The sequence below is a fragment of the Chaetodon auriga genome, chromosome 3, assembly GCF_051107435.1.
Source record: "Chaetodon auriga isolate fChaAug3 chromosome 3, fChaAug3.hap1, whole genome shotgun sequence".
NCBI lineage: Eukaryota > Metazoa > Chordata > Actinopteri > Chaetodontiformes > Chaetodontidae > Chaetodon > Chaetodon auriga.
In genome coordinates this window covers 7,071,149-7,097,932 of record NC_135076.1, presented here as the reverse complement: position 1 = coordinate 7,097,932, position 26,784 = coordinate 7,071,149, and the positions used below count along the sequence as shown (strand labels likewise).

At 41.6% G+C, this 26,784-nt stretch overlaps 3 protein-coding genes and 1 non-coding gene across 7 annotated transcripts in view; all 4 read left to right on the top strand.

The window, feature by feature from the left end:
• Positions 1–588: 588 nt before the first annotated feature.
• Positions 589–6,380, top strand: fetub (fetuin B). Its single transcript, XM_076727256.1, has 7 exons — positions 589–819; positions 2,073–2,186; positions 2,837–2,924; positions 3,014–3,180; positions 3,790–3,903; positions 4,379–4,465; positions 5,715–6,380. Exons 1-7 carry the CDS (start codon positions 604–606, stop codon positions 6,378–6,380), a joined length of 1,452 nt encoding a protein of 483 aa, XP_076583371.1. The 5' UTR covers positions 589–603.
• Positions 6,381–8,941: 2,561 nt separating this feature from the next.
• LOC143318781 (fetuin-B-like) lies at positions 8,942–12,338 on the top strand. The gene is made up of 7 exons (XM_076727272.1): positions 8,942–9,139; positions 9,534–9,647; positions 9,902–9,980; positions 10,452–10,618; positions 11,053–11,166; positions 11,673–11,807; positions 12,081–12,338. Exons 1-7 carry the CDS (start codon positions 8,942–8,944, stop codon positions 12,336–12,338), a joined length of 1,065 nt encoding a protein of 354 aa, XP_076583387.1.
• A 1,457-nt stretch (positions 12,339–13,795) lies between these two features.
• Positions 13,796–13,867, top strand: trnah-gug (transfer RNA histidin (anticodon GUG)). The gene has a single exon. It is a non-coding gene; the product is annotated as a tRNA-His (tRNA).
• Positions 13,868–22,734: 8,867 nt separating this feature from the next.
• The window catches only part of LOC143318084 (carboxyl-terminal PDZ ligand of neuronal nitric oxide synthase protein-like), a 170,658-nt gene continuing 166,608 nt past the window's right edge, over positions 22,735–26,784 (top strand). For all 4 annotated transcript variants that reach the window (XM_076726046.1, XM_076726045.1, XM_076726048.1 and 1 more), the window contains exons 1-2: positions 22,735–23,173; positions 23,527–23,598. In XM_076726046.1, the coding sequence (XP_076582161.1) occupies positions 23,069–23,173; positions 23,527–23,598 (177 nt within the window). In that variant the 5' untranslated portion in view covers positions 22,735–23,068. The remainder of the gene's footprint in view (positions 23,174–23,526; positions 23,599–26,784) is intronic.

Here is a 26,784-nt window from a genome sequence, read left to right as displayed (position 1 = left end):
TGTGATATAATCGAGGCCCCTGAGCTGTCGCTGCTTTTAATGACAGTGGTGACCTGATGCTGCTTTGGTCAGGTATTTGTAGCATGAGCAGAATGTTTGAATGGATTTCTGTTTGATTATTTTACATCATTCCTTAACTTTTAGATTAAGGCTGCTGTATGAGGATTAAGCCTAAATTCAGAGCCAGGAGTGGATCAAGTGACTTCCAGCCCAATCCCTATTGATCCCACAGAAGAGTGTGACTGCAGGCCTGATTATCTACTGACTGATAAGCTCCATTGTGCAAGTCAGTACAGTAGCTGATTGGTTAGCAGATAGATCAACTGTATTTCTAGATATGACCTTATGTTTTGAGAGGGGGTGAGGGTCAATGGTTATGTTTAACTGAGATGATAGGATGGGCAGTGATGTGCATGTGCGTGTGTGTGTGTGTGTGTGTGTGTGTGTGTGGGAGTGAGTGAGAGGGAGAGAGGGGGGGGCGGGGGTTTGCTTAACAGGATATAAGACATCACTCTATCCCTCTCATGGCATCTGTACTACCAGCCTTGGTGTGTGTGACTGTGTGTGTTTGACAGAGACAGACAGTCATCCCAGGTCTTTACCATGAAGCACAGTGTGCTGTCGTTGCTGCTGTTGGCATTGGGGTGCGTGCACATCCACAGTGCACCGGTGGAGCAGGCTGGCGTGGAGCAGGGTTCGTGTGAGGACCCGTCTGCGGTGGGCGCTGCACGACTGGCTCTCACCAAGATCAACAAAGACCGGACGGAGGGCTACATCTTTAGCATGCACCGCCTTTCCAACGTCCACACGATGAAACATGTGAGTCACACCAATGAGTGCCACCATGATGCTCAGCGTAACTCAGTTAATATTATTAGTGCAGCGTTGTTTTCCTTTAGAGGGGGATTCCTTTCCTTTATTTTCTAGCGTTTCCCACATCCCCACTTTGTTCACCTATTCAATCAAAATGAAGAATTAAAGGTGTTTGAGGAAAGGGCAATTCAGTCTGATTATCAGGCTACTTATTGTCTCAGTTTTGGCTACAATCCATATCTGTCAAACCACTTGAGATCTGGAGATGCAGCAACACCATCAGAAGCAGCTTTACAATGGATTTCATTAAAGAAATTCCAACGTTAAGACAGATATTAATCTATTATTCAACAGAGATTGATCATTTGTATGTATCTAAAATGTCCATTCTTCTGTTTCATTGTAATGTGCTCAAGTGGGAAACATTGTAGGTTAAAGTTGAACCTAATAGACATTTGAGTAATAGAATAAATGTAATTTTCGGGTGAAGGATTTAGAAAAGTGGGTCAAAGAGGACATGTTGAAATCCTTTCTGATGTCATGTCCTGTGTTTATATATATATTGTGTGTCTGTAATTAAGCTGACAAGTAAACAAATTGCATAACTTCTAAAAGAGTTTTCTTCAAGCATGTGCTGAGTGATTGCAGACATTCCTCCTCTCTGAGTGAAGGTGTGAAATCACCTGTTGCAATCAAGATGAAATTACCCAGAGAAAACGTACATCAACAAGGAATGAAAATTAGTGTTTTTGTGGCTTCAGGAAGGATTGTGTAACCCTGAAAATCACAAAAACAAAGAACGGAAAGACATAAAAACCAATTCATATGAGATGATGAGAGGAAAGTGACTAACAGTTATGTTTAAGAAGAAAAGTCTACGTTAGGATTCAGTCTGCCTGAGATTATCTAGCAGGCCATCCCTAAATATGTGCTAGTTTCAAAATTCATTATGAATTCATTCTGAGTATCATTATCAGTCGGACATCAAACATGGGTGTTTTTAATGACGTGTCACCTGTAGTAGCAGACGACAGATCTGTTTTGACTCTGCAAAAGATCAGGCAATACCGGGGATTAGGCGGCAGTTGTCATCCACCTGTCAGAGCCTGATAGAGAAGTTTTTAAGACCTCGTTTATCTTCCATTTATCATGTCATTTGATCCATCACGTAAAAAACATAATTTCCATTACCATTATAGTGCCTATCATTGATGCGTGTACATTCTCTATGTGTGTGTGTGTTTGTGTGTCTGTCACAGGGAGAGAACGGCATCGTTTTCTACCTGACTCTGGATGTTGTTGAGACCAACTGCAGTGTTCTCAACACGAAGGAAGACAAGATCTGTGAGGCTCGTGAAACCGACGACACACCGGTTAGAAAACACACGGACACGCACACGATCTTGTATGCACACACACTCATAGGGAGGCACCAAAAGTCACAAAAGCCCACATTCCTGCACACAGTGTAAACTTATGCAGCAGTTTTTCCACCAAAGTTTATTTTGTCTTGTGTTTTCTTACTATTACTTACTATTACTCAATTCAGTTTCAGTTGCTTGCATGTCAAACTTAACAAGCCTCACTGTATGAATATAACAAGCATTATAGTTTCTTGTTTTTCCACAAAGAGTAGTTTCTAGAGCTTGGGTTGATAATGCTGGACTACTCACAGCTATCAAGCTGGCATGTTTGTGTTGAGAAATTTTGGCTGCACTTTCTTGTGCAAAGAGCTCACTGTAGCTTTAGCACTGCATCTGCCTAATGCCTTTTTTGTCAGAGCATTTGATTTATTGATTGCTGTGAGGACATAAAGAGAACTTCTGCTAATGTAGGAAAAGATACTCCAAAATACATGAGCTATCCAAGTTTTAAGTTGGTAGAAAAAGCAAAGAAGTTTGGTATCATAAGACATGTTGGTTGACAATAATACAGTAAAAATCTAAACATAAAAAAAGTCTGTTTGTATATGTGCAGCACACTAAAACATTGAATGCGCTTATTGTTGTATTGGTCTTTGCAGGTATACGGACAGTGCAAAACTGCCATATTCATCAATAGGGTGCAAAGAGTGGTGCGTCTCTACAAGTACAACTGTGTTGTCAGACCAGGTAAAAAAAAACAAACAAAAAAACTAAGCTTTTGTGCAAAACAGTCTTGTGATATGTGCACATTCAAAACCACTGTTCTCTCTGCTCAGTTCCTGCAGCTCGGGTGAGTGAGGTGTGTCCCGACTGTCCGTTCCTCATCTCCGTGGACAACGAAAAGATTCAGAAGACTGTGTCTCTCACACTGGAGGAGTTCAACAAGAAGAGCGGGTTAGCCAATCGTTTCGCCCTGCTCAAAGTCAACCGCGCTTCCACTGGGGTAAGTTTTCCACACGTCCAAAACATTAAGATGTCACGTAATATGCTTCATCTTCCCAATACAATGCAGAGAATAAGATGACAAAATTCCACTTAATGTTTGCGGCATTGAGGGATGGATTCTCCCTCAGGAGTGGATGAGCGAATGAAATGCAACAGGTCCGCACTTTCTCAGGGGTAGCATTCTAGAATGGGAAGCTGTGATACATGAAAGAGATAATTCACCCCACAATGGTGTGGTTAGGTGTAAACAAAAAAAAAAAAAAAAAAAAAAAACAATTACCACGTGTGGTTAATCAACATGCTCACAACGTCATGAAAAGTATTTTTTGTAAAGATGTAGCTAAATCTCTTGCTTCCCTCTCAAGCCCCATGACTGACCCCTTTGACCTCCCATCTCATGTGCGTTCAGTGGTTTGTGCTCCCACCTCCTGCTCTTCCACCTGTCAGAAACTCTGCAGCTCACTGACTGAGTACTTGACCAACTCCAGGCCAAAGATCTCATATTGTTATGCATATTCCTCTATAAAAGTTTACTGTCTTTCTGTGTGTGTGTGTGTGTGTGTGTGTGTGTGTGTGTGTGTGTGTGTGCTTGCGTGCATGTATCCAGATGGCCATGTCAATGTACTACAATGTAGAGTACACCATCCAGGAGACCACCTGCCTCATGAGCACAGAAGCAGTGACGGCTGATAAGTGCCCCCCCATGAAGTGCGAATTTGCTGTGAGTCATGACAAATGATTATTTCACAGCATTTTTGAAAATTTTGGTCTGATTGTTTGTTTGTTACTTTTTTTACGTCCAGGATTTATTTTGCATGTTGAAAAGAGACAAATGATATATCCAAATTATAATCCATTCATTGCATCTGCTACATCTCCAGGCTGTTTCTCAGGTCTGACTGTGATTGCTTTGTACTCTCACAGAACCTTTTGAGAGAAATAATGAAATCAAAAACTAGTTTTCATCCTGGATTTCCAGTCTCAAATGCAATAATCCAGGGAATCATTAACCAAAGACCTCCCGAGGGACCTCCTCTTTCTGCTCATAGCTCTGTTAGACCTTTAGTTAATATCAGTAAACAAGTTTATTATAGCAAAGGAGTACTTTGAAATTCAGTTTGTTTCAATATGAAACTCTCATAAATGCCACAGGCATAACCATTACCCCGCTCTCTTGTTTCATCTTGTCTCTCCAGCACAAGGGCTTCTGTAAGGCATCCCTCTTTTACGATCCCTCCGGTGAAGCTCAGACCAGCGTAGAGTGTGAGATCTACGAGCCTGAGGTAACACTCACTGCGCCATGATAAAGCACACTGTCACATTGATTTACTCTTTTTTGAATGTGTTTCTGTAGTGAAAGGGAGAAGCATACAGTACACGAATTGTTTTAAATGTATAAGATTTCAATTTTTAAGAACTCAGGTCTAGCAATAATTAATTCAGTGTCGTTTTCTCAGAGCTGACAGTTACAGGCAGGCCTTGCATGGCCACGGATTTTCAACATTTATTATTTGTCCCTGTTGCTTTGAAATGATTTGAAAAGAAATGATTGATTGAAAGGGATCATTCAGATTTATTGCAGCTTAGGTCTTATTTTGGTTGTGCGGCAGTCAGCTTTGTCCCGTTTGTTGCTGTAGCTCTGCAGGATTGCCTTATTTTAAGTAAATTACGCAATGTACTTGACTTACATCACAGACATAATGTAGCTGAACTTAGATACAAAACTTCACTCAGGTAAACCAACCCAAACCACGGTCTTTTCCTAAACCTTACCAAGAAGTTTTGCTGTCTAAAACCAACCAAACTGCAACATGCCATAACGTTAACCATGTGTTTATTATTAAGAACGCATGCACGAACGTCCAGTACACCTGCTGGTACCGTCCCATGGTCATATATCTTGTTTTGTCATTGGCAATCAAACTATTCAGTCGTTTAGGTATGAGTTTTGGAGTGTGGCTCGCATCACATTTTTCTGTACAAATCCGACCCGAGTCCGAAACAGTAGTGACCAAGCTTGAGCCGAACCCAACAGGCATTTTGTTTTTATGTCCAAACACAACCTGAGCCCTTAATGTAAGTTGAAGAACTGAGCGTGTCTTATCCTGTCATGCAGTTGTTCAGCCTGCATCGTCCACATGTCCCTGCAAGGCTGAATTTTCAATCTTCCTGCTGTCATATCTCATCAGAGCCTTGCTGCTTCATTATTATCTGCATTGATTACTAAACTGAAATGCCTCCATTCCATCAATTTTCCTGAATATTTTCCCTGTCTATATTTTCACTGAAAGAACTTGAAAGCACCATGTCAAGTACACTAGTCTAACCGACGTGACCAAATCCGACCTGAGCCCAAACATCTATTCAAATTTTTGTCTGAACCCAGCCCGGGTCCCGCGGGGCACCAACACTCTAACGAGGACATGTTGTCATGGTGGATGTTGCAGAGGTTCCACACATTTTAAATTCTACCACTTTACCCAAATTATTATGTTCCGCACATTATTAATTTTATGGTTGTGTGTTCTGCAGGCTGCAGAGAGAGAGAAGAAACTGCACCTGCTGGCTGAAGCGACTCACCACAGCCACAATGACACAAACACACACAACCACGACCATGACCAAGCACACGCTGACCACCACCACACACATGACCATGGCGCGGGCAGCAGCAACCACGGCCACAACCACGGCCACAACCACGGCCATTCCCACAGCCATGGCCACGATCACGTTCACGCTCATCATGCTAAGGCACACGACCACACCGGCGACTCGCCCACCCACCACCACAACTACAAGCATGCCGATGGCGTGCACACCCATGAGCACGACCACGAGCTCGCTCTGGACCACGACCACAAGCACGCTCACATACACGCCCATGAGCACCACCACCATCACCACGACCACGACCATGAAAGCACAGCCCATGATCACATAACGGGAATGGTGACAATGTTGGTGGCCATGGATCAGCCCATGACCATGCCCTCCTTCCCTGATGTCCCCGCCGGTGGCCCCGAGGCAGGAGTCACCCTGCCCCTCAAGCCCGACCCCCAGATCCCCGGAGAAATGGAACCCACCATCCAGGCCTTCCCCACCACTGTGTCAGCCCAGTGCCCCGTCGCAGCGGCAGGACCGACCCTGGTGGAGAAACTCTTCACTGAGGACCCCATGTTCAAGCCAGCTGCGTAACGTGGCACATGGAACTCACTTGAGAACCGACAGATTTACAAATAACCGCACAAGGACTGAAGTATAGGGAAGAAAAAGAAGGCACATCACAGATTTGCTCCAGACACATTGACAGACAAAGTAACACACCTTGACTGCTTGCCTGAGTTATTCTTGGGAAGAACAGTGGTTGCTATAAGCATTACATGTAACATGTAACCTTTCCTGTCTCTTTTCAGCCACTAATGAAAGCCGAGTGCATAGAAAGAAGCACCTTTACAGTAACAACTTTTCTCTGTTGGTAGGAAAATTCTCAAAAATAATAAAGTAATGGAACCACTAAACTGGTCATTTTCTTTTTACAATCCTCAGAGACAGCAAAACTGTAAAGGCTGCCCACATTCATATGGACCAATCACCTGATCTTGATCAATAATACAGATCTCCTTACTGAGTCACTTTAAAATCAAGCCACCAAACATCAAAGTTTTCTATGTTTGTATGTTGACTGTGGTTAGCTGCACAAAATAATAAATAATACCACAAATACTGTGCAAAACCAACCATGTGTTGATTCAATGCGCTTGTCCTCAACCCCCATGACCAGCTCCTCATCTAGTCACCCATCTCACTTTTGTCATTGTCATCTAACAAAACACCATGAAATAATCTTTGTGGTTACACCACAAACAGGAGATTTCTTCTCTATAAAGACATTATCCAAAATAAACAGCAACACTGACAAAATGCATTAAGATAATAGATTTAAATTTCCTTTTCCTAGATAGTATCCATGTATATGTGCAGTGCTTAATGGAAATAATGCATTTAAAACAGCTAGCAGTTAACTATTTTCAGATAATAGATTCAGAGCATTAGGTGACATCTGTCATGTCTATGTGAGCAAGAGAAAATATGGATTCAGAGTTGAAGTACAAACTCTACAAGAACAGGAAGAACTAGAAAAAAGCCTACATCTTGATCTGGATCTTCATCAAAATTCACACACTAAAATACAACAATGGTGGTTTTTTGAGAAGATCTAAATTCTAGAAAATATTAGGGCGATATATACTGTATATTGACAAAAGTCAAGTGAATTAAACTCAAGAGTTATTCCAATTAATGTATCATGTTGCTGTAGTACCACCTAGGAGTGAAAGTGCATTACATTTCTGGAAGACTCTGGTAAACCATTCTATGAAGATTTTGTGGAGTTTGCGATATGGTGCAGATTTTTTGTGTGGACTGGTTGGAACCTGCCCAGAGTAATTCATGAGATCCTGCCAGTAGACAAACATAAGCTCACTTTTAGTGGCCTTCATACACCAGGCACATAAACAGTATAAACTGCACTCGCTTACTCTGTGTACATGGTCTTTGTGGACATTTATTGGTCACATCAGCTTTATAATCAGCAAATAGCTCTTATCTGTGTTCCTGTGTTCCGTAACTGCGATTCTGGTTAGCTGCAAAAGAAAAATAAATAAATAAATGATGATCATTCCCAGTTAAGGACTGTAGCTTAGCCAGTAGAAAAAACACTCCAAATTTAAGGTACAATAATGTAACTTGAGGTGGTCAGTTAGTTTGTTTTGGGGGTTTTTATGATCAGGTTTTCAGGTCTGCTTATCATTATTACATTTTTCCATAAAGAAGATGCAGGTGCTAATGGAGTTACTTTTAAAGAAATACTCCAATGGACACCAAGAGTCGTAGCTAAAAAGACGCATCAAAATATTCTTGGAAACTCAACTGAGTGAATGAAAGAATACCATCTGTTCCACAGTGCTGTGCCACAGGGGAAAAGAAAACAAAAAAACTTAAACCGGCTCTAGGGACAGACATGTCGGTCTTTCTATTGGTTGGCCAGATTGTTGTTCTGTCAGACTACTGCTGTGGTCCAGAATAAATTACTGCAGGAATTACTGGACGAATTCACAATTCTAGGCAGCTGGCACTTGGCATCAGCTGTAGAGGTGCTTCTCACACACTCAGATTTATACTTAGATCTATACTCTCTCACCATGGTGCTGAAATATGCGCCAGAATAGATACAATGAAAGGCAGTTTCACAACTCTCCTGCTCATCGCTTGCAAATAACAGACACTGTAATATTTTTTGTGATGTCATGTCACATTACCACACCATGGATTTTGCTGAAATAATGTTCATGATCTACCTGACAACCAAAACATATTATAGGAATTTGTTGCAGTATTTTCAGCAATTATAGTGTCACATAAAAGAAATGAAATTAGGTTTACTGTATTCAGGGAGCTTTTCTTTTCTTATGGTGTAACACTGCTGCCCAGTGCACTATGACCCCTCAATCAGTCTGAACCAGCCACTGGCCTGCAGAGCAGCAGATAGCAGCTGTTTGCTCATCAGAGAGGAAAGTCCAGCATTAGCCTCACATATGTGTCCAACCCTGTTTGTAAAATCTGGGTTTTGCAAAGGAAGATTTACAGGCCAGGGCCTGTGTTAGTGTAAATATTAGAGAATCTTCCAGGGTAGCCTTCAGTAGTTCAATTGGATAAAATTAGGGTTTTCATTTAGTCCAATCTGTATGTGTGTGAGGATGAGTGTGTGCCTGCTGGTCCTGTGTCTGGCTTTGCTGCATCAGGAGGGCAGAGCCAGGCCAGATGCTTCAGGCTGCAGCAGCCCTGAGGCATTGAGGGTGGCTGAAGAGGTCCTGGAGCAGATCAACCAGGACCGGACCAAAGGATACATCCTGAGCCTCAACAGACTGTACGACCTCTCTCACACTCCTGACAAGGTGAGGGCAAACACTCATGCACACACACCGGTATGCAAACACATACACATGTGCACACACACACTTGCATGCATGTACATTAGCTTTCAAGTGTTCTACTTGAAAGATGGTGGAAACAGAAATAATAATTAGAAGAACAAAACTAACTGTGTGTTTGTGTGTGTGTAAGAGAGAGAGTGTGTGCATGCATGTGTGTTTGGTGTGCATGGGTGTGTGTGGGTAACAGAATCACATGGTTTAATTGATCGTTTATTTGACATGTTATTGGATCCATCACGGAGTTAAATAAAAACATAATTTCCATTAGGATGTTATTGCCCAGTGTTGATGCGTGTACATTCTGTCTGTGTGTGTGTGTGTGTGTGTGTGTGTGTGTGTGTGTGTGTGTGTCTAGGAGAAAGGTGGGTCATTCTACAATCTGACCATTGATGTCATGGAGACCAAATGCCATGTCACCAGCAGGAAACCGTGGAAACAATGTGAAGTCAGAAGTATTGGTGAAGTTCCAGTAAGTGCCACAGGGTGGTGTGCCTTCTCTCTTCCTGTTCAAAACTGTGTCATTTAGTTCCTTTTCTGTGGGCCACAACAGGCTTAACCTCCACCCATCTGTGATTTATTACTTTTTCAATCAAGTCAAAGTTCTATTCAGTGTGAAATCACTTTCCAGCCAAGAAATTGAGACGGGTTTGTTTGTTGACCGGGTTGTCACTTTGGTCATATGTGCTCTTGTCTGTTGCCTGCGTGTGTGTTTGTGTCCTTCAGGTGTATGGAGAGTGTGAGGTATCTGCCTACATCGACTCTCAAGTCAAACTTCAAAGCTACTCCTGTGCAGTCCACGAAGGTAGATCGATGGAGTCATTTTGACTCATCTGCCTTTTTCTTTTCATCTGATAGCACAAAAACACATTTACAATTTCTCAGTGATAGAAAGTGTTGCAAGTCCTTTTTGTTGTCACTTCATCACTTTAATTTTGCAAATGGCAGTGAGGTATGAAGATGAAAGATGCTGACATGCATTGAATTCTGAACATGCTCTGTCCCAAAATACCCTACAACAAGGAAAATGTCACATATGAGTGATTATGCAGCGCAGTTTTTCAAACATTTCTTTATTCCACAATTTGTCTAAGTGAAGGAAAACACATCTGGATAAAGGAAGCTGTCAGAGGGAAGAGAGGGATGTTGAAGATAGCTGAAAGGGTTCATACAGCAGGATGGAGGCTGGGGGAGTCATGTACACATAGCTTTAGTTAAATCCTCAACAAACACTGCGCCTCAGCTGACCTTTGACCCTGAAAATGCTTGTGTTTAGTTCCTGCCATCGCAGTGGTGGGCATGTGTCCAGACTGTCCCACGGCTGCTAACTTGAATGACCCCATCGTCAAGGAGACAGTCAAACTCTCCCTGCAGAGGTTCAACGAAGAGAGCCGCCTGGCCAACTACTTTACCCTGGAGAGCATCACAAGAGCCAAATCACAGGTTAAGAAAACAAAACGAACAATCAAGTGATCACATTCTGTGTAGAGAGATTAGAGGTAATGCTTTCAAAAGTTAAGACTGTAGTTCCTGCAGACGGTGTGTCTCTTCTTCTTTGGCCATTATCAGCTTCATCCTTCTACCCTTGAGTCCACCTGAGGCTACATCCTCATTGTTCTGTGCTTTTCAAAGGATTGGCCACTTCAGTGTGTTTCTTTTTACTTTGAAAGGCACAGGATGGGTTTTGATGTGATATATGTAGCATTTTTATCAGTTTCATTAAAGAGAAAGTGAGAAAGTATAAGCTTAGAAATGACATCAAAACCTTTGCAACCTATTTTATTTTGCTTATTTTGGGACGTAGGTCACTGGTGTGTAGCTTACTTGCACAAGTATGTGTATATGTGTATGCATTATGTCTTTGTGTGCCTTGTCAGTGGGTTTTTGGTCCATCCTACTTTGTGGAGTTCACCATTGTAGAGACGGTGTGTTCCAAGAAAACGGACGCCAGAGAACTAAGCAGCTGCTCACCTATGGACTGTCAGTTTGCTGTGAGTCACACATACACACACACACACACACACACACACACACACACAAATGTATTGTAAGAGTACTTTAATACATGATTTACTGTAATTAGCCAGCACAAGTTCTTCAACCAGGGCTTTCTATGGTCTAAAGTTGAACAAGTTCAAAGAAAGAGTCACTGAATAGCTGATTGTAGGATTTGAAATTGTTCTGAGATGCACTTTGGCCGTTCGACGCTTGTTTTTAAAAAGCTGTATACTGCAATGACAAAATATATATTATAATCAGTTTGCGTTTCCAATTTCCAAAATAACTTAAAGCCCCAATAGCTGATTTATTAACATTTGTTTTTATGTGTCTGGTCATCGCTGTGGCGGTTGTTGATTGTGCACACCACCTTGGTTCCACCCGAACTCCACCCCATTGCTCCGCCTGTTCTGTGCTTGCCTTCGTAAAGCACTTAGAGCACCACAACCTGGATGAACGAGAATCTTCACAGACATCTTCTTGATATCTTTTTTCTCAGCATAGAGGCTTCTGTTTGGGCTCACACTCGGACCCGGGTGACCAGTTTGAAGGCAGACTTCCCTTTGGAAAGACAGACAGCTCATTTCAGGATCGGAAGGCTGTGGAGGTGGAGTGTGAGATCTATGAACCTCAGGTATCTGCTTCAACTGCAATGATGCATCCACCACACAACGGGACCTCATCTAATCTGCATGAACAACAAACTAACACTGAATCGAAGACTGTGTGTGCAATGAAAAGGGCAACTTATTGTGACAAACAGACAGAGAAATAATACCCAAATCTGCATCTCCAAAGAGCATTTTAGTCTCTTTAGAGAGAATGTTGTATGGCTCAGTCTCTTCACTCTCAGTATCAGCAGAATCTGAAACAGTTAACCACACTGTGCCTTTCTTCTCCCCTGTAGGCTGCCACTGTGGAGGAGCGAGCCCATGCAGAAGCAGACGGCGGTCACACTGAGCATCAGCACGACAACCACACACACCTGCACCCCCATGAGCACACACACTCAGTCACACTCAGCTCAGACCTCACTGTCTCCAAGCCACAGGGGTCACTTGGGACTGTGGTGGATCAGCCTGCTCCTGTCAGATCTTCCCCTGCAGCACGCTCCTGTCCGAGCCCACGCAGACACATTCTAGGTTTAAATGAACTCAGTCTCTGATTGGCTAGACTGGGACGGTTGATCTTTGGTCACTTACACAGCTGCAGTTTTCCTGCATGTTGACACAGAATATAGTAATCTGGAAGTAAGATACAGGAGGACAGTAAATTATACCGACAATAATCCTTGTAAATTTTCAGATTACATTGATTGTTTGCTTAAAGCATTTACATAACAGGAAATTGCATCATTTTCTGGTGCAACATGGAAATTATCTGGTAGGTTATGCAAATATATCTGAACAGGGATCTGCAGAGACCCTGTTCGCTCTAGATCACAGCTGAGAATCAACACATCTTTAAGTTTTCTTGAATATGAAAGCAATCCAGTGATAGTTCCATGGCTACACAGCAAACAGTCATTTCTAATATCTTATTCAGCATACTTTTAATACCTAAAGTACTATTAATCAACATTTTACTTCCTGTTTACATCTCCCAAAGCATTATGGGAGCCATACTGTAGGTCCAAAATTTAGAGCATCATTATTTTCCCAAACACAGCCAGACAAACAATAATAGGAGTGACAAAATCCATTAATATTGGCTTTTTATATGCAGGTCCCACAGGTGGTCCCACAGTGTCACACTCACATGTTTATTAATTATTATTGTTGGTGTATTCCTCAGAAATACAAAACATTTTCAGTAGTTTCACCACCAGTGATTTAGAATTAAATAAAAATACATTTTCACATTGTTCTCTTGTCTAAAAATGTTTAAATCATTTGTAACATATTGTAATATTTAGTGACTGGTTTAGTGGTACGAATCACTGTTACGTTTCAGTAACATGAAGCTGGCAACCACCCTTGCTTGCTGTATGGTTTATTCCATATTGTATATTGTATACATTATTAAAGATTTATCAGCTGATACTGACATTTAACAGAACAGTTGATTTTTCTGTATTCCATTTGGTTTCAAACCCTTACACGTTCATTTCATTTAGCAATATTTGCTGTCATTTTACATATTTAATGTCATTTAAGTATTAAGCTTTCTGACTTCACTAAATCAAAGTTGTGTGTGTTGGTCAGCTTTGGCTTTTTGCTGGAGTGGAGTCCTTCAAAGGAGGTCTGGAAAAATGAGAAATCATTTTATTTGAATGCAATTCATTAGAAGTTAAGTCAGTGAAGCTTTTCAGAGGACCCTTTCAGCGTCTTTCACTCACCCACAGACTTCTCCTGTATGCAAAATCATGACCATTGAGGAGGAGTGAGGGGGAAGGAGAAGCTCAGATCAAAATGTGAACTGAAAAGTCACCAAATGACTGATCGTCTTACAAACATGCAGAGAACTCAATTAAGACCCGATGATTAAGATTATCAGTCGCCAAATCATAACTCAACATTAAAAAACAGAAGTGGAGTAATACAGCTGAGTATTCGCACTCTCGCAGGACGCATGGCTCTGTGATAGGTGGTATTCACGTATCTGACGCAGCGGGCTTAGCTCGCCGTGATCGTATAGTGGTTAGTACTCTGCGTTGTGGCCGCAGCAACCCCGGTTCGAATCCGGGTCACGGCAGCATTTTCGTCTCCAGTGCGGCTTCTATAATGTCATAAAACCATGTAATAAGCACAGAAGGTTGCCATTCACTGGGCTCAATATGAACAACGCATCTGAACTATTGTAGGTTTTACTGCATCACATTTAGTACATTTATGAGCTTCTGCAAACAGATAAGTCTATGAAATATAAGACCAAGTATCCAGCAATATATACAGAAGTAATTTATTTTTAGCTGCACATGTTCCAACATTAAAGTATATAATAATAATAATAATAATAATAATAATAATAATAATAATAATAATAAAGTGCTTCACCAAGTGCTTCACATAAAAAGACTCAAGAATAAATAAACATAGAAACAGGGATAGAAAATGTACATAAAATGAGGTGAAGAGAATAAAATCCACTTAATAATAGAAAAACTACAATAAAATAAGCTTGAAAATAAAGGCAATATGAAAAGTGGAAAATAAAACCACTGAATAAGAGAAATACTGTAATGTTGAAAACAGAGTACAAGGAATGCTTAAAATCAACGGAAATACAACAATTTTAAAGAATGTGTTAATGTAATTGTCAATGTAATTCATTAATACAAAAAGTCTAAATGTAACACAAACAAATGAGTCAAAGGAGTTAAGGGCCCCAGGAAAAGGAACCAAAACAATTTCCGCTTGTCTGTCATACTCGCACTGAACATGCAAAAAAAAGAAAGAACAGAAAAAAGTTTCAGTGTTCCCATCCAGATGAACAGTTATCAATCCGTGCGTGTGTGTGCAGACATATCTCATCAAGACTTTTCCTCTTGGCCATTACATCAGATGGAAAATGAATCACACTTCTTGCCCTTGATAGGTTTACTGCAGTGTGTTAGGCACCAGACGGAGTCAAGAAGCCCACAACAGAAGAGCATTGCTGTGATTTGTGGTGACAGTTTCATAGACTTGTTAAGGCTGAAGCACTCAATGTGCTTGGTAGAGTGAGAGAATGTGAAACAGTCAAGAAGAGCAAAACTATTGGACCTCAGTCTCCAAGGGAAGTTGGCTGAATACAAATTCATTAACTCATTTATAAGAGTCCTCTGGCTGCCAAGCAACAAAGTGACACGTTTTTACTGTTGCACAACGCAGAGCAATCCAAGGTAAAGAAAACTCACTCATTAAGTAGCAGTAGCTCATATAGTAAGTGTAGAACTCTTGACATTGATCTCTGATTGTAATTAATTAAAGGCAGTGCAATAAGGATGTAGCTACTTTCATCTGTTCCTTTAGTGCAAACAAATGTTTTGTTTCTTTTAAATGTTTTAATCAAATCACAATATGGCAAGCAGTTAAAGAGATAAGCAGTTATGCGAAAATATACATCTGTGTATGTTTTCTGGATGGAGTGAAATGAATGTATAATATGCAGTATTGATATCTTAAAAATGGTAAGACAAACCAGTCTAGAAAGAGGATAAAATATGATGTGAATTCATTTGAATCGTATGGAAACGCAGCCTGATCAATACTGTGCAGTTTCCCACATGCTTTTGTCAGACAGTTTCACTAATCTTAATTGTGGAAGACAGTGAAACTAAAACTACATGTATGAGATTGAATTGTGCAATTATTTTTTTCTTTCTTATGTGAATTTCCTTTACAAAATTACATGAATGGATTTATATGGTCAGAGCCGAAGTATTCTGCACTACCTAATATGTCCACATGGTGTCACCTGTACTTTGGTTTTCACTTCACAACCATGCAGCATCAATCTGCAACAATGAGTCATGATAAACACATTTTGATAGAAGAAATTTTGAGATTTTACTGTTTTCTAAAGAGCAATAGGTGAAGCAGAGAGTGTCCAAGAATAAAGAATGAGATGGGCTTTAAGAGATTTTCAGAAAAGACCTCTTCACATACTGTGCTAAGTTCCTGAGGGTTAGCAGTCTGTTTCAGTGGTTATCAGACTTGGGGTTGGGACCATCATGGGGACTCATCAGATACCTCTGTTGGACAAAATTCTGTTTGACAATTTTTTTTGTTTGTGTTTCCAAAAAAATATATCTTCTCTTGAAAAATACTGGATACTCTCACCTCATGAGATTTCTCAAAACTATTTAGATTCAATTATATGAGTAGAGAAGTCACTGCTTGATGGAAGTACTTACTGTGCATGTCATCTGGTTGGTAAACCACTTGAAATATCCCGAATGTCATTCCTTCCACCTCTGCCTAGTCTGCAGTCGCTCTCTCTTTCCTTGTGTGTCTGTGTGGTGTCATTGCCTAAATGGAGGCAGATGTGCCAGAAGAGAGCCTCTCCAGCTGCATGCTATCCTGTAATCCAGACTCTTACAACATCTCAGCTCTGCCACATACACCCAGCCAGATCGTAGTACCTGTGCAGTAGGTCTGTGTTTCCTTCTTAGTTGCTTATATGCTCAGTCTTGTGCCCAATTCTTTCTCCTCTACTTGCAGTTCTCAGACTCTTGCTGGAGAGAGTGGGTGGAACTACAAGGCTCTCCAAGGTGTTTTCCATAAATTCCTTAATAACAACATTAGGGATGAATTAGTTTCCCCTTGGTTCTGGACCAGCTTATCTCGCTTCTCATTTTGGTAGACAACTGACTCTGTGCTCCATAAGGAGACATTTGCTTAAACAGGTGACTGTCTGTTCCCTCTAAGCCACTCCAAATAGTCAACCTCTGAGTAATTCTGAGCCTCGCTGAGACTTTATGACTGGGACGCTCAAAAATGGTTCTGGGAGCCCTCCATGAATGTCAACACATTGTCAATCATTTTTCTGCCTGTTCTGTGTGCACCCAGAACAAGTCTTTAGTAAGCCTAGCTTGGCTTTCTTTGTCCTCCACCAATCGCCAGTCATTCTTAGTTCCATAACACCTTGGACTTTGTCATTGGTTGGTAACACCCGGAGAGATGCAATTCAAATCAGCGCGGCCAAATCCTGAACTTACAAGCACCCAGACTGCCCCAGATGTGCGCCAGGTGGTGCCTGACAGGGACTGTCACGCCCTCCACCCCTAGTCTGCAGTCTCCCTCTCCCTCCCCCTCTCTCCCTGTGGTGTGGTGTGGTGTGTGATTGCCTGAGTGGAGAGTGGTGGGCCTGAGCAGAGCCTCTCCAGCTACGTCCTATCCTGTAATCAAGACTCCTTCAAAGACTCAGCCCTACCACAGCCACCCTGCCAGGTCCTAATATCTACTCAGTCGTCTGTGTTTCCTGCCTCCTCATTGGCAGTAGTTCATTGCCTGTTTTCCCGTGCCTTATCCTGTTTCTCCTCTGCGTGCAGTTCCATCTGCTCTGCTCTGGTCCCTGTGATCAGCCTTTTCTCGTCTGCCCTGGCCCCCACCCAGGTAAGCTACTCCCTGTCTGGACTCTCTGCCCAACTCACTCCCAGCTTTCCTCCTGCTTGACACAACCAGCCATCAACCCAGTCCCCACGTTTCCAGTCATCCTGCCCAACTCCTCTCTTACTCATATCTCATCCCTTTTGCCCCTGCAGTAAATTATTCTCTCGATTCAAACTCCAGTCTGCTCATTTCTCTGTATGTCACACTTGGGTTCACGAGCTCAGCCATAACACCAACAATCATGGGATGGATATTGTTTATTCATGGTGCCCTAAGATTAATTCTTCTGACCTTAGAGATCCCCTGACTCGCCGTATTTTGTGGTTTTAAGTCAAATGTCTAAACAACTGTTTTGATAGCCATGAAATTTTGTAGAATAACAAATGATTCCTATTTTTTCCAAAGAATTCATCTGGTCACAAGTTTTAACTTCGTGTTTGGTGCGAGTTAGCAAATGTCGCATGCTAAACCAAGTATGGTCATAATAAATGTCACATGATCCAATAATGATGGATTCTGATGGATAATAAACTTTTAAACTGTTCTGTAGACCATATATGAGTCATACTCAAAGTGTTCCAAAGTCTTTCACAATTAATATCAAACAAGGAATTAAAACAGTGTGAACAGACACTGTAATAAGATGAGTGTAGAAGGTTTTGGTTGCTCAGAGATTTCTAAAAGGTTATTAATACGGCGTCTGGAGTAAGCCTAATCTAACCAAACATCTATATGAAGAGATCCTCTTTTCCAAACATCTAAGACAGCTAAACACTCATTAAACATCTCAACACTGAATTAATTACTTTACAAAATGGACTGACTACGCTGAACATGTTCTAGTTTTAATGTATTTGCAGCTTTCCATGTGATGCCTCAACGAAGACAGACATTTAACTGCAGCGGTCCAAGCACATTAATAAACATTAATTAATTAACTGTGTTGTCAGAGCCTTGTATGTGCACAGAAAATGGATTTTGTTGTCTTTGTTTGTGTATCAGAGGCAGATTACAGATTATATCTGTAGTAATCCACCCTCGAGCTGCAATTTCTCTGTTCCATTAATATTCCAGATTGCAACACAGCTTCAGGCACAATTAGAAATCTACTGTTGTCATCAATTGTCCCACTGCTTCCCTTTTGTCTGTGTTCTTCATTGAAACTCTCCTCGGAGAAGAAGATCCACTCTTCTTGTTGTGTGCTCCACATTCTGTGAAAATCACCATTATTAATTCAGTTTAAGAAGCCCTCAAGATGTGTAGGGCTCTGTGTGTGTGTGTGTGTGTGTGTGTGTGTGTGTGTGTGTGTGTGTGTGTGTGTGTCTGCACTGATGTGTGCATATGTGTGTGCAGGCGGCGTGTGTGTTTGTTGAGATAGATGTCAGAGAGAGAGAGTGTCCAAGCTGCAGGGCTCCTGCTGACACACTGACCTAACGCTGAATGGAACTGGCACCAAAAGAAAACCAAAGCCTCGTTTCATGCTGAAACACGAGGCTGCTGTGTTCAGATAAACCCACTCAAGAGAGCATTTTTGAAATGTTCAGTTTTTGGATGTGAAAAATTCCAGCTCAGTGTTGACGGCGACAAGTGTTTTTAGCTCTGGCCAAATTAGTGTGAAAATGTCCAAAATCACTCCAGTTACATTATATTGCACTACATTCACCGTCTGCCATCGTGTTTTTGAGTGTCTGAATTCTGAGTCTGTAGATTTATCCACTTATATGGTTCCCCTAAAATATCCCACAATGCAATGCACTGCATTTTATAGATGTGAAAATTGCAGTTGTGCAACTCTACAACTGTTGACACAAGATGATAACTATTGAGTGTCCATTACAATGAATGAGCAAGGGTGTGAAACACAGCCTTACACAATCACAATTTCATATAGACTCATATGAACCAAGCTGGACCACTGTGAAGACAGTTGTCCTGGAAAGAACTAAATAAATAAACATAATGTCTACAGTATGTGGTGATCCTCGCAGAGCTCAGGTCTCAGCCACCTGAAACAAACTGAGAATGTTACTTCCTCTTTCCTGTGGTATTTTCTTATCACAATGTAAATGCCTCCAGGGAAATTTTCTTTTAAACAAACACTATTATGTTTACATTCGGTGTTTCCCACCAACCCAAATGTGTGTATCCTCAAGGCCTAACCAGTTCATAGCATGTTTTTCTTTGTAAAACATTTCCATAGTTGACTTTTAAGGCTTGTATTGTTAGCATGCATGTTAACTTTGCTTAACAGTCCTCTTTCATGTCTGTGCGCACACATCCTTGGCATGGGACCACCTCCAACTGTCAATAATTGGAATAATAATTCACACTACCATAAGATACACAGTCTGAATGTGTAACCTTGCTGCTTATTTGTCATGAGTGTGCATCCTTGTGGGTGTGAAAGCATTGCTCTGTGTCGGTATTACTGGTAAGAAGCTCCACGGGGTACCTTTAACCATTCAACAATACACTCCTTTGTTTCTTTGTGATAGCACCCCTAAATTGTGGGTGGTTATGGGGGAATACAATTCTTTGGATTATTACAAATGTGGTGCACTATCTCGCATCTTGGCATTTTCAGGAGCACTATAACTTTTTCAAAATCCCTATTGGTTTTGAAATTTTCTGACCTCAGCATCTTCCCTGTTACCTCAGTGGATCGCAGTGGAACCATGTTACTTAAGTGCATATAACTGCACTGGATGAATGGGGTGAAAATAACACATAGAACTGCAGATGTTTTTCTACAAAAAAAAAGAAAACAATAATAATCTTGCTGTAATCGCAAGCATTTTTTTTTTATTTTAAATAATAGCGTTTTGTGAGCCTGCCGCACCAAATACGAGGGTTTGCGGACGATGTTACAAATTTTGGGATTATGCTCATCGGAAACGCAGACACTTGTTAATGTCAGCTTTAAAACTGCAACAACCTGTTCATTTTCTAAAGCACATGGTCTGTTCAGTCTATCCCAGCATGCACTGAGCAAGAGGCGGCGTACACTCTCGACAGATTACCATTATTAGTCCTAACACAGTTTCCATCAAACAATTACAGTATTACCATATCCTTACCTGAGGGCAAACACATTATTACACCTGATTCATCTGACACATGTAACACCTGCTGTCTCAAATAGGATTACTGCTACTGTGTAGAGATAAAGGCCTTCCTTGACTCCATGACATACTAGCAGGCAGCGGTCTACCCACATTAGAAGGAGCTTTTGTACTATAACTCACCCTCTGCAGAAAGAGCCTACAGTAATGCAGACTTTTTTTTTTTGTTGTTGCTATGTGGCTGTGAAACCCTTACATGATGCCTTTTGGCTTTTAAGTGGAACCATGCGGTTTTTGTGCACTGATCTCCAAAACCTACTTCATGTTGGGAGCATATGCTTTAAAAGCCAAGGCCCTAATCAACAGATCAACATGTATTTGAAGTCCTGGCAGGGATTAGGTTGCTCTCTATCCTTTTAAAGAGCCTTAAGAGCCACATGGGGTCCCTCAGAGGGGAACGAGTTGTATTCAGCAATTATTCCTCGTGCGGAGACAGCAGCTGTTCTTGTCTACAATCTCGCTGTTTTGCTGTCATGAGAACAAGGTGGTCATGACCTTGGGGACTTTTAAAGAAATATGGTGTTGCACAGCAGTTTTTAGGGAGATATCCTTCAAAATAATAATAATGCACGAGGAATAAAATGATGCAATAATATGAGTGCTCTGTGGACTTCAGTGTCAATATGTGCTTGAAAACTTAAGGCTTAGGTATTTCAAGTTTGAAATTAAAAGCGATTCATTTTGATGAATGATGACAACATTTCAATTTGACCATTTACAGTGAGGCAGGACCCAAATCGAGAGGGAGGGCTGAATGGTATGTGACAAAATTTGGCAGCAGCGGCCATTTTTGAACCCTTAACATCCAGAGTGAGTCATATATGCGACATCATCCTGCTACTGTATGAGCCCTCAGGACACCATTAACAGCGGCACTTTACATATTTCCAAAGAGGTGGTGAGAATGTGAATTACTTCTGCCCCACTTCCCTTTCTCTCCCTGCCTGGGACCACCTTTAGGGGAGTGCTGCATGTTTACTCCCAGGATGACACAGATGGTCTGTGCATTATACAACATGACACCTGCATTAAACATGAACACGGCTCTGCTGTGTGTCTACTGACCACATATCACTGCAGATGCTGCAAGAGAATGAGTGGAAGATGCTCAGTGTGAAGGATCTTTATTCAACTATCAACAACACCAGCATATTATCGTTATACATGTCCTAATTTGGCAACATCGACTGCATTGTTTTTACCAGATTGTGTTTAGACTGTTAATATTTTTGGTATTCTAGACTAAAGCTGCTTTTCAAAGCATTACTCAGCATCTTAAATATGTTGTGATTTGAACCTGTTTTAACCTTTGGGATCTTTTTGTTATTTTGCTTTACATACAGTAATGAATAGAAGTCCTTTATTTTTGCCTAAAAGCCACTTCAACTTTTCATATTAGGATTAAGGTGTTTTGTTTTTTTTTTTGTTTTTTTTTTGAAAAAAGCCATTTAATCCTTACAAGATCAAAGAGGAGCTTTAGATTTTATGTTTTTCTGTCCTCATGTGTTTAATTATAAAAGCAGCCTGTCCATTGTCAAGGCTGTGTAATGAAGAAAAAGGGAAACATGGGTAATTAACTTCAAAGATTTAAGGAATTTGAAGTTTATATTAAAGGGTTTACATAGATAGTGGGATCAAAAAATGATTAGACAATATTTCAAAGGGTTCAGATGCTGCCTGTGTGGCACTTTGTCCACTTATGAATAACAAGTCATTCATAGAAAAACTGTACAAACTTTTTATTGAATTCGGGGTTCATTTTACATGCACAGAATGCGCCAGAAAAGAGACTGAAATACAGACATCACATTACTTATTCTTATATTTTCATCTTTTATATCTCCACATGGCCACTAGTTGGTAGCCTTGCCCTTTTTTATTTTATTCAAGGCAGAGGTTTGTAATTCGGCCTTGTAGAAGCATATTAGCATTTCTTATTCTCACCACACTGGATCAGACTTACATTCTCATGGTGTCAATTACCATCTGACATAGACCTAGCCTCCTGTGTTTCCTTCATTCAGATGAAGCCATTCCTCTTGCATTTGCAAGGTTTATGTGGATATTATGGTAAAAAGAAAAAAAAACTTTGCAAGTTAATGTCTCGCCTCTGATAACAAAGCTAACATTTACATAACAGAAATATGAAAACACAGGAGCCGACACCCTCCTTAGTTTGCTTGAGTTACATTCAGGTTAGTCCCATGAGTGGTGTGTGTGTGTGTGTGTGTGTGTGTGTGTGTGTGTGTGTGTGTGTGGAGAGAAGGCAGGTACCAGACTGTGAGCCCCTCCTTCACGGAGCTACGCTGCCTCAGCTCCAATGAAAACAGGCGGGATCCCCGAACTCCTCCAATCACACCCTCCCTCCATGCGGGGGGAGAGTCCAGGGCAGGAGGCAGGACCCAGCTAACTTCCACACTCACCACTGGAAAAGTCGGGAAAACGCATCTGGCTCCGCATGTCGCTGTTTCTGGTGTCCTGCGTGTGTCATTAAAGCTGTTCCGGTGAATGTTAGCAGGGCAGCAGTTCGCCGAAGTAGTTGCCGCCACTTGGCCGCTGTTGAGGGCGGTGAAACAGCGTTGCAATGCCGGGACGGTTCGCTGCGATGGAGAACATGTACTAACCAGATTTGGGATTGTTTTTCTTGGATTACTCGCCACTTTTAAGCCGACTCGCTTCGTTTCCCGTTGATATTCCCGTGGTTTCTCTGGCACCGTGGAGTAGGAAATACTTTGAAAATGCCCGCAAAAACCAAGTATAACCTCGTTGATGATGGACATGATTTGAGGATCCCGTTGCACAACGAGGAAGCCTTCCAGCATGGGATCAACTTCGAGGCAAAGGTAAATTCACCAGCAACTGGGAAGTGGAGATAGGTGGCTGTTAACGTCCAAGTTACGTTTTCCACTGTTGTCTTCGTCAGCCAAGGTGTCCAAGCAGGCATTAACACTGTACTTCCCAGTAAAGGCTTTTTACTCGGGTCTGGTCAAGATAAGTGAAATGACGGCAGGCGACTTGTTTGGGACCGAAATCTAATCCAGAGAAGTTTGGCTAGCTAGAAAAGCAAGTTGTTAGCTAGTTGAATGGATGAAGTTGTGCAGCGTTAAGTGGACACTTGAACTGATTCACTTAAGTAAAAATCAAATGAAAGCCAGCTACTGTTACATGAATGTGTTGTCTCCTGTCTTCCTGACAGTACATCGGCAGTCTGGATGTGACGCGGCCGAGCAGCCGAGTGGAGATAGTGGCTGCGATGAGGAGGATACGGGTGAGTGGAACATGGACAGAACTCCGTTTGAATTTTTGCAAGTTTTCACGTTCTCGCTTAGAAGCCAATGAGCGTATCCGGTAGAATACGACGTGAGGTGTTTTAGGATTAACTGTGGTCCACTGTGATATTCGGCATGTGCATGCTTGACCAAACAGCAATTTGTATCTGGAAAGCTTCAACTTTCTGACTTGGTGTACTGTCTCCCCTGCTGGGGCTGACGGCGCATTTTGATGGAAGACCGTGGGGATGTAAGCCGACCAAGTTATGTCAAGTGAAACATTACTGAAGTGCTTGTGGTGTGGTTTTTATTTCTGATGCCGAATTAAAGAGAAAACCATCATTGTAAAAGTGTGGTTTTGCTTTGGGGAAGTTTGGCCCCTAGCCCTGGTAGGGAAAATGATCCAGTTGAATTGCGAAATATATGTGTTATTTTATTCTAAATGCACGTATTGATGGTTTGAAGAATGGTCGGACTGCTCGGTGTCCTTTCCCATTGAAGCCCTGGATAATGACAAATTACCATAATGAGGCAGAAAGTCTTGTGTGTAACAGATAATTGGACACACTAACTACAGTGTTATCATTTAGACACTCTGTGTAAACGGTATGAATGCTGCACCGTTGTGCTGTGGAGGACTTGGCTGGCGGAGGTTTGCTCTCCCATGTGCTCCATCACTGTTTTGAAGTTTCCTTTGAAGCAGTGCACTGGAGTGTGATCCCCCCCCCCCCCTTCTGCTGTGTAAACCTAAGATTTACAGCTTTTTCAGCTCCAGAAAGCAGACTTAATCTTAATCAGTGCCTCTGCCAGCTTGGCCGCAGTTGGCTCAGCAACCTAATATAGGTTGTACCACTGGTGTAGAGAGGTATTTGAGGATTATGGTGATGAACTGGTAGGTGTGCTGGGATTAATCAATGATTCCTTCAAAACCACACACACACACACACACACAAGCTCACACATGTTAGGGCGACACAAGCACGCACTTTGTTGTATTGTATTACTTAATGATTTTAAAGGAATTTGAAAGCGAAACTTTGAGAGTAAAACAGGGCTTTACCTTACATCTTATTTCAAATAACCGCCATTTTCCATTAAACTGACAGGGTCAGCAACACCAGCGGCTGTCGGAGTGCAGTCCTTATCTGCGCGTTGTTATGTGATGAAGTTCTTTCCGACAGGACACCCACTCTCCTCTCACATACATGTGCTTACAAGCAGTCGAGCATAAGGTGCAAACTGTTCTTATTGCTCTTGTCAGAGAAGTGACCCGCTACTATAATGTGGACCTCCCAGTGTGCTGCCATGGCAGCTGTTGTTGTTGGCAGGAAAACAGGCTTTGGCTTGGCTCCTTCAGTGTGAAAATGGTTTGACACTGGTTGGACATCACAATGGAGGGAAACCACAGGTATCTCACTTGGAAGGGAGGTCACACTGGAAAGCATGGGATTGCTGGAGCGGCTCTGAAAACGTTTGTTTTACTTGGGTTGCAAGTAAGCCAAAGCAACCTAACCTGAATGCTGACTGAAGAAAAAAATGAGAGAAAATGAAACCATAATGAGGGAACACGCTTGTTTTGGTAAATGAACACCCATTTGACAAGAGGAGTAGTGGCTGTTTTACATCAGATAGTTTTCACATTGCTTATTTCATGCTCACACAAAATTCTGACTATTAAGTTGAATTTAAATGTAGTTTTTAAAACAAAATCCTGATCCAGAATGGATTCTGTGTTGCCATGATTCATACAAATGATTGTATTTTCCTGAAGCTCCCACAATGTTTGGTCCTTTTCAGGATAGATGTCTGTATCATGGACTTTATTTATACAGTACTAAAGTGACACAAAGAGACTTTAGAGAGAGAATGAATTGTTTTTGCTCTGTAAACTGCTGGATGTTTTTGCCATGAAGCTGTTACAGAAAGCGCTGGGGAAGTGTTTGTTGACAGAGCATCATGAAGGCACAGATCAGAGGCCAGTCCACCTGTTGAATGAGCAGGAATATACAGGTGCATCAAAACAATGACACTGTAGGCTGCATTACACGCAGGAAAACCTGACCGCTTTTCCATCCGCACACTTTTTTTTCTCAATAAAAAGATTCCCAGACCAATGCAAAGCCTTCCCACACCTCAGCACACTCGTTCAGTCGCTTCAAGAAGTGGGTGTAAACGTCTTGGACTCAGAAAAAATGTTCGGTTCAGTCTTGGCAGAAGTTTAATGCAGCCACACTAACTTGATTTTAACTTCTTCAGAAAGTCAACGTTGACACTGCTTTTAGCTGCATCAGGCACGATCTTTGCACACTATTGTCAAAACACTTCAGGGACAATGAAGCAAGGACAGACTCGTCTGGCTTCTCGTTGGCACTTTCATGTAACTTTTGATGCCTTGTGGAGTTTCGGAAAGAACGTTTGGTAAAATAATGCTCCCCACAGTGTCTGCTCTTTTCAGAGATTCCCTGCAGCCCCTCTCTTTCTTCGCAGTAAGTCAGAGCTATGCTGGTTGCCCGGCAACCCCGGTTGATGTATGGTGTCATTGTTCATTGTGTGTGTGTGAGTCACCTGTAAGCCAGTAGCTGATAACAAACTAATGACATGGCAAAGCAGGAAATAGCCACCTACAGTGGAGCACTACATGCAGTGCTGCAGGATCTGGTGTACTTTGACAGTCTCTAATGCGCACGCACTCACACACACACACACACACACACACACACACACACACACACACACACAAACACTTTGTGTTGTGCATGTTATTCTTGAATGATTAATTACTCTTCCGAGAAATAAATGGGAAACATAGTTCATCACAGATGGAAGCTTCACTCCCCTGCCAGTAGAAAAATGTGTCGCTTAAAAAGTTTTGTTTTCTGGTTCATCAAGTGAATCTGAATTGTTCCTTTTTCTGTCTTAAGGCTGCAGCTCATGGTTATTTTCATTATTGATTAGCCCTGTTTGTTTTTTTCTTTAGCGATTATTTGATGAATCAATTAATAATTTAGTCAATAAAAGTCAGTTTTGCACAAAAATGCAAATCACGTTTTTCGAAGAAGCGTTGAAGCTCAAATGAGCAATGTTTGGCATCTCTGCTTGATTAATGGCTTAAAAGATGAATTGACTAACACAATTGTTTTCTTTTGACAAACTCATCAATTGATTGAATAATCATTTCAGCACTG

Excerpts from the sequence above, each read along its gene's own strand:
- fetub (XM_076727256.1), top strand. The coding sequence starts at position 604 with ATGAAGCACAGTGTGCTGTCGTTGCTGCTGTTGGCATTGGGGTGCGTG. Across the intron at positions 2,187-2,836 it reads GTGAAACCGACGACACACCG|GTATACGGACAGTGCAAAAC; the intron begins GTTAGAAAACAC and ends TGGTCTTTGCAG. Across the intron at positions 2,925-3,013 it reads CAACTGTGTTGTCAGACCAG|TTCCTGCAGCTCGGGTGAGT; the intron begins GTAAAAAAAAAC and ends CTCTCTGCTCAG.
- LOC143318781 (XM_076727272.1), top strand. The coding sequence starts at position 8,942 with ATGAGTGTGTGCCTGCTGGTCCTGTGTCTGGCTTTGCTGCATCAGGAG. Across the intron at positions 10,619-11,052 it reads TCACAAGAGCCAAATCACAG|TGGGTTTTTGGTCCATCCTA; the intron begins GTTAAGAAAACA and ends GTGCCTTGTCAG. Across the intron at positions 11,167-11,672 it reads CTATGGACTGTCAGTTTGCT|CATAGAGGCTTCTGTTTGGG; the intron begins GTGAGTCACACA and ends CTTTTTTCTCAG.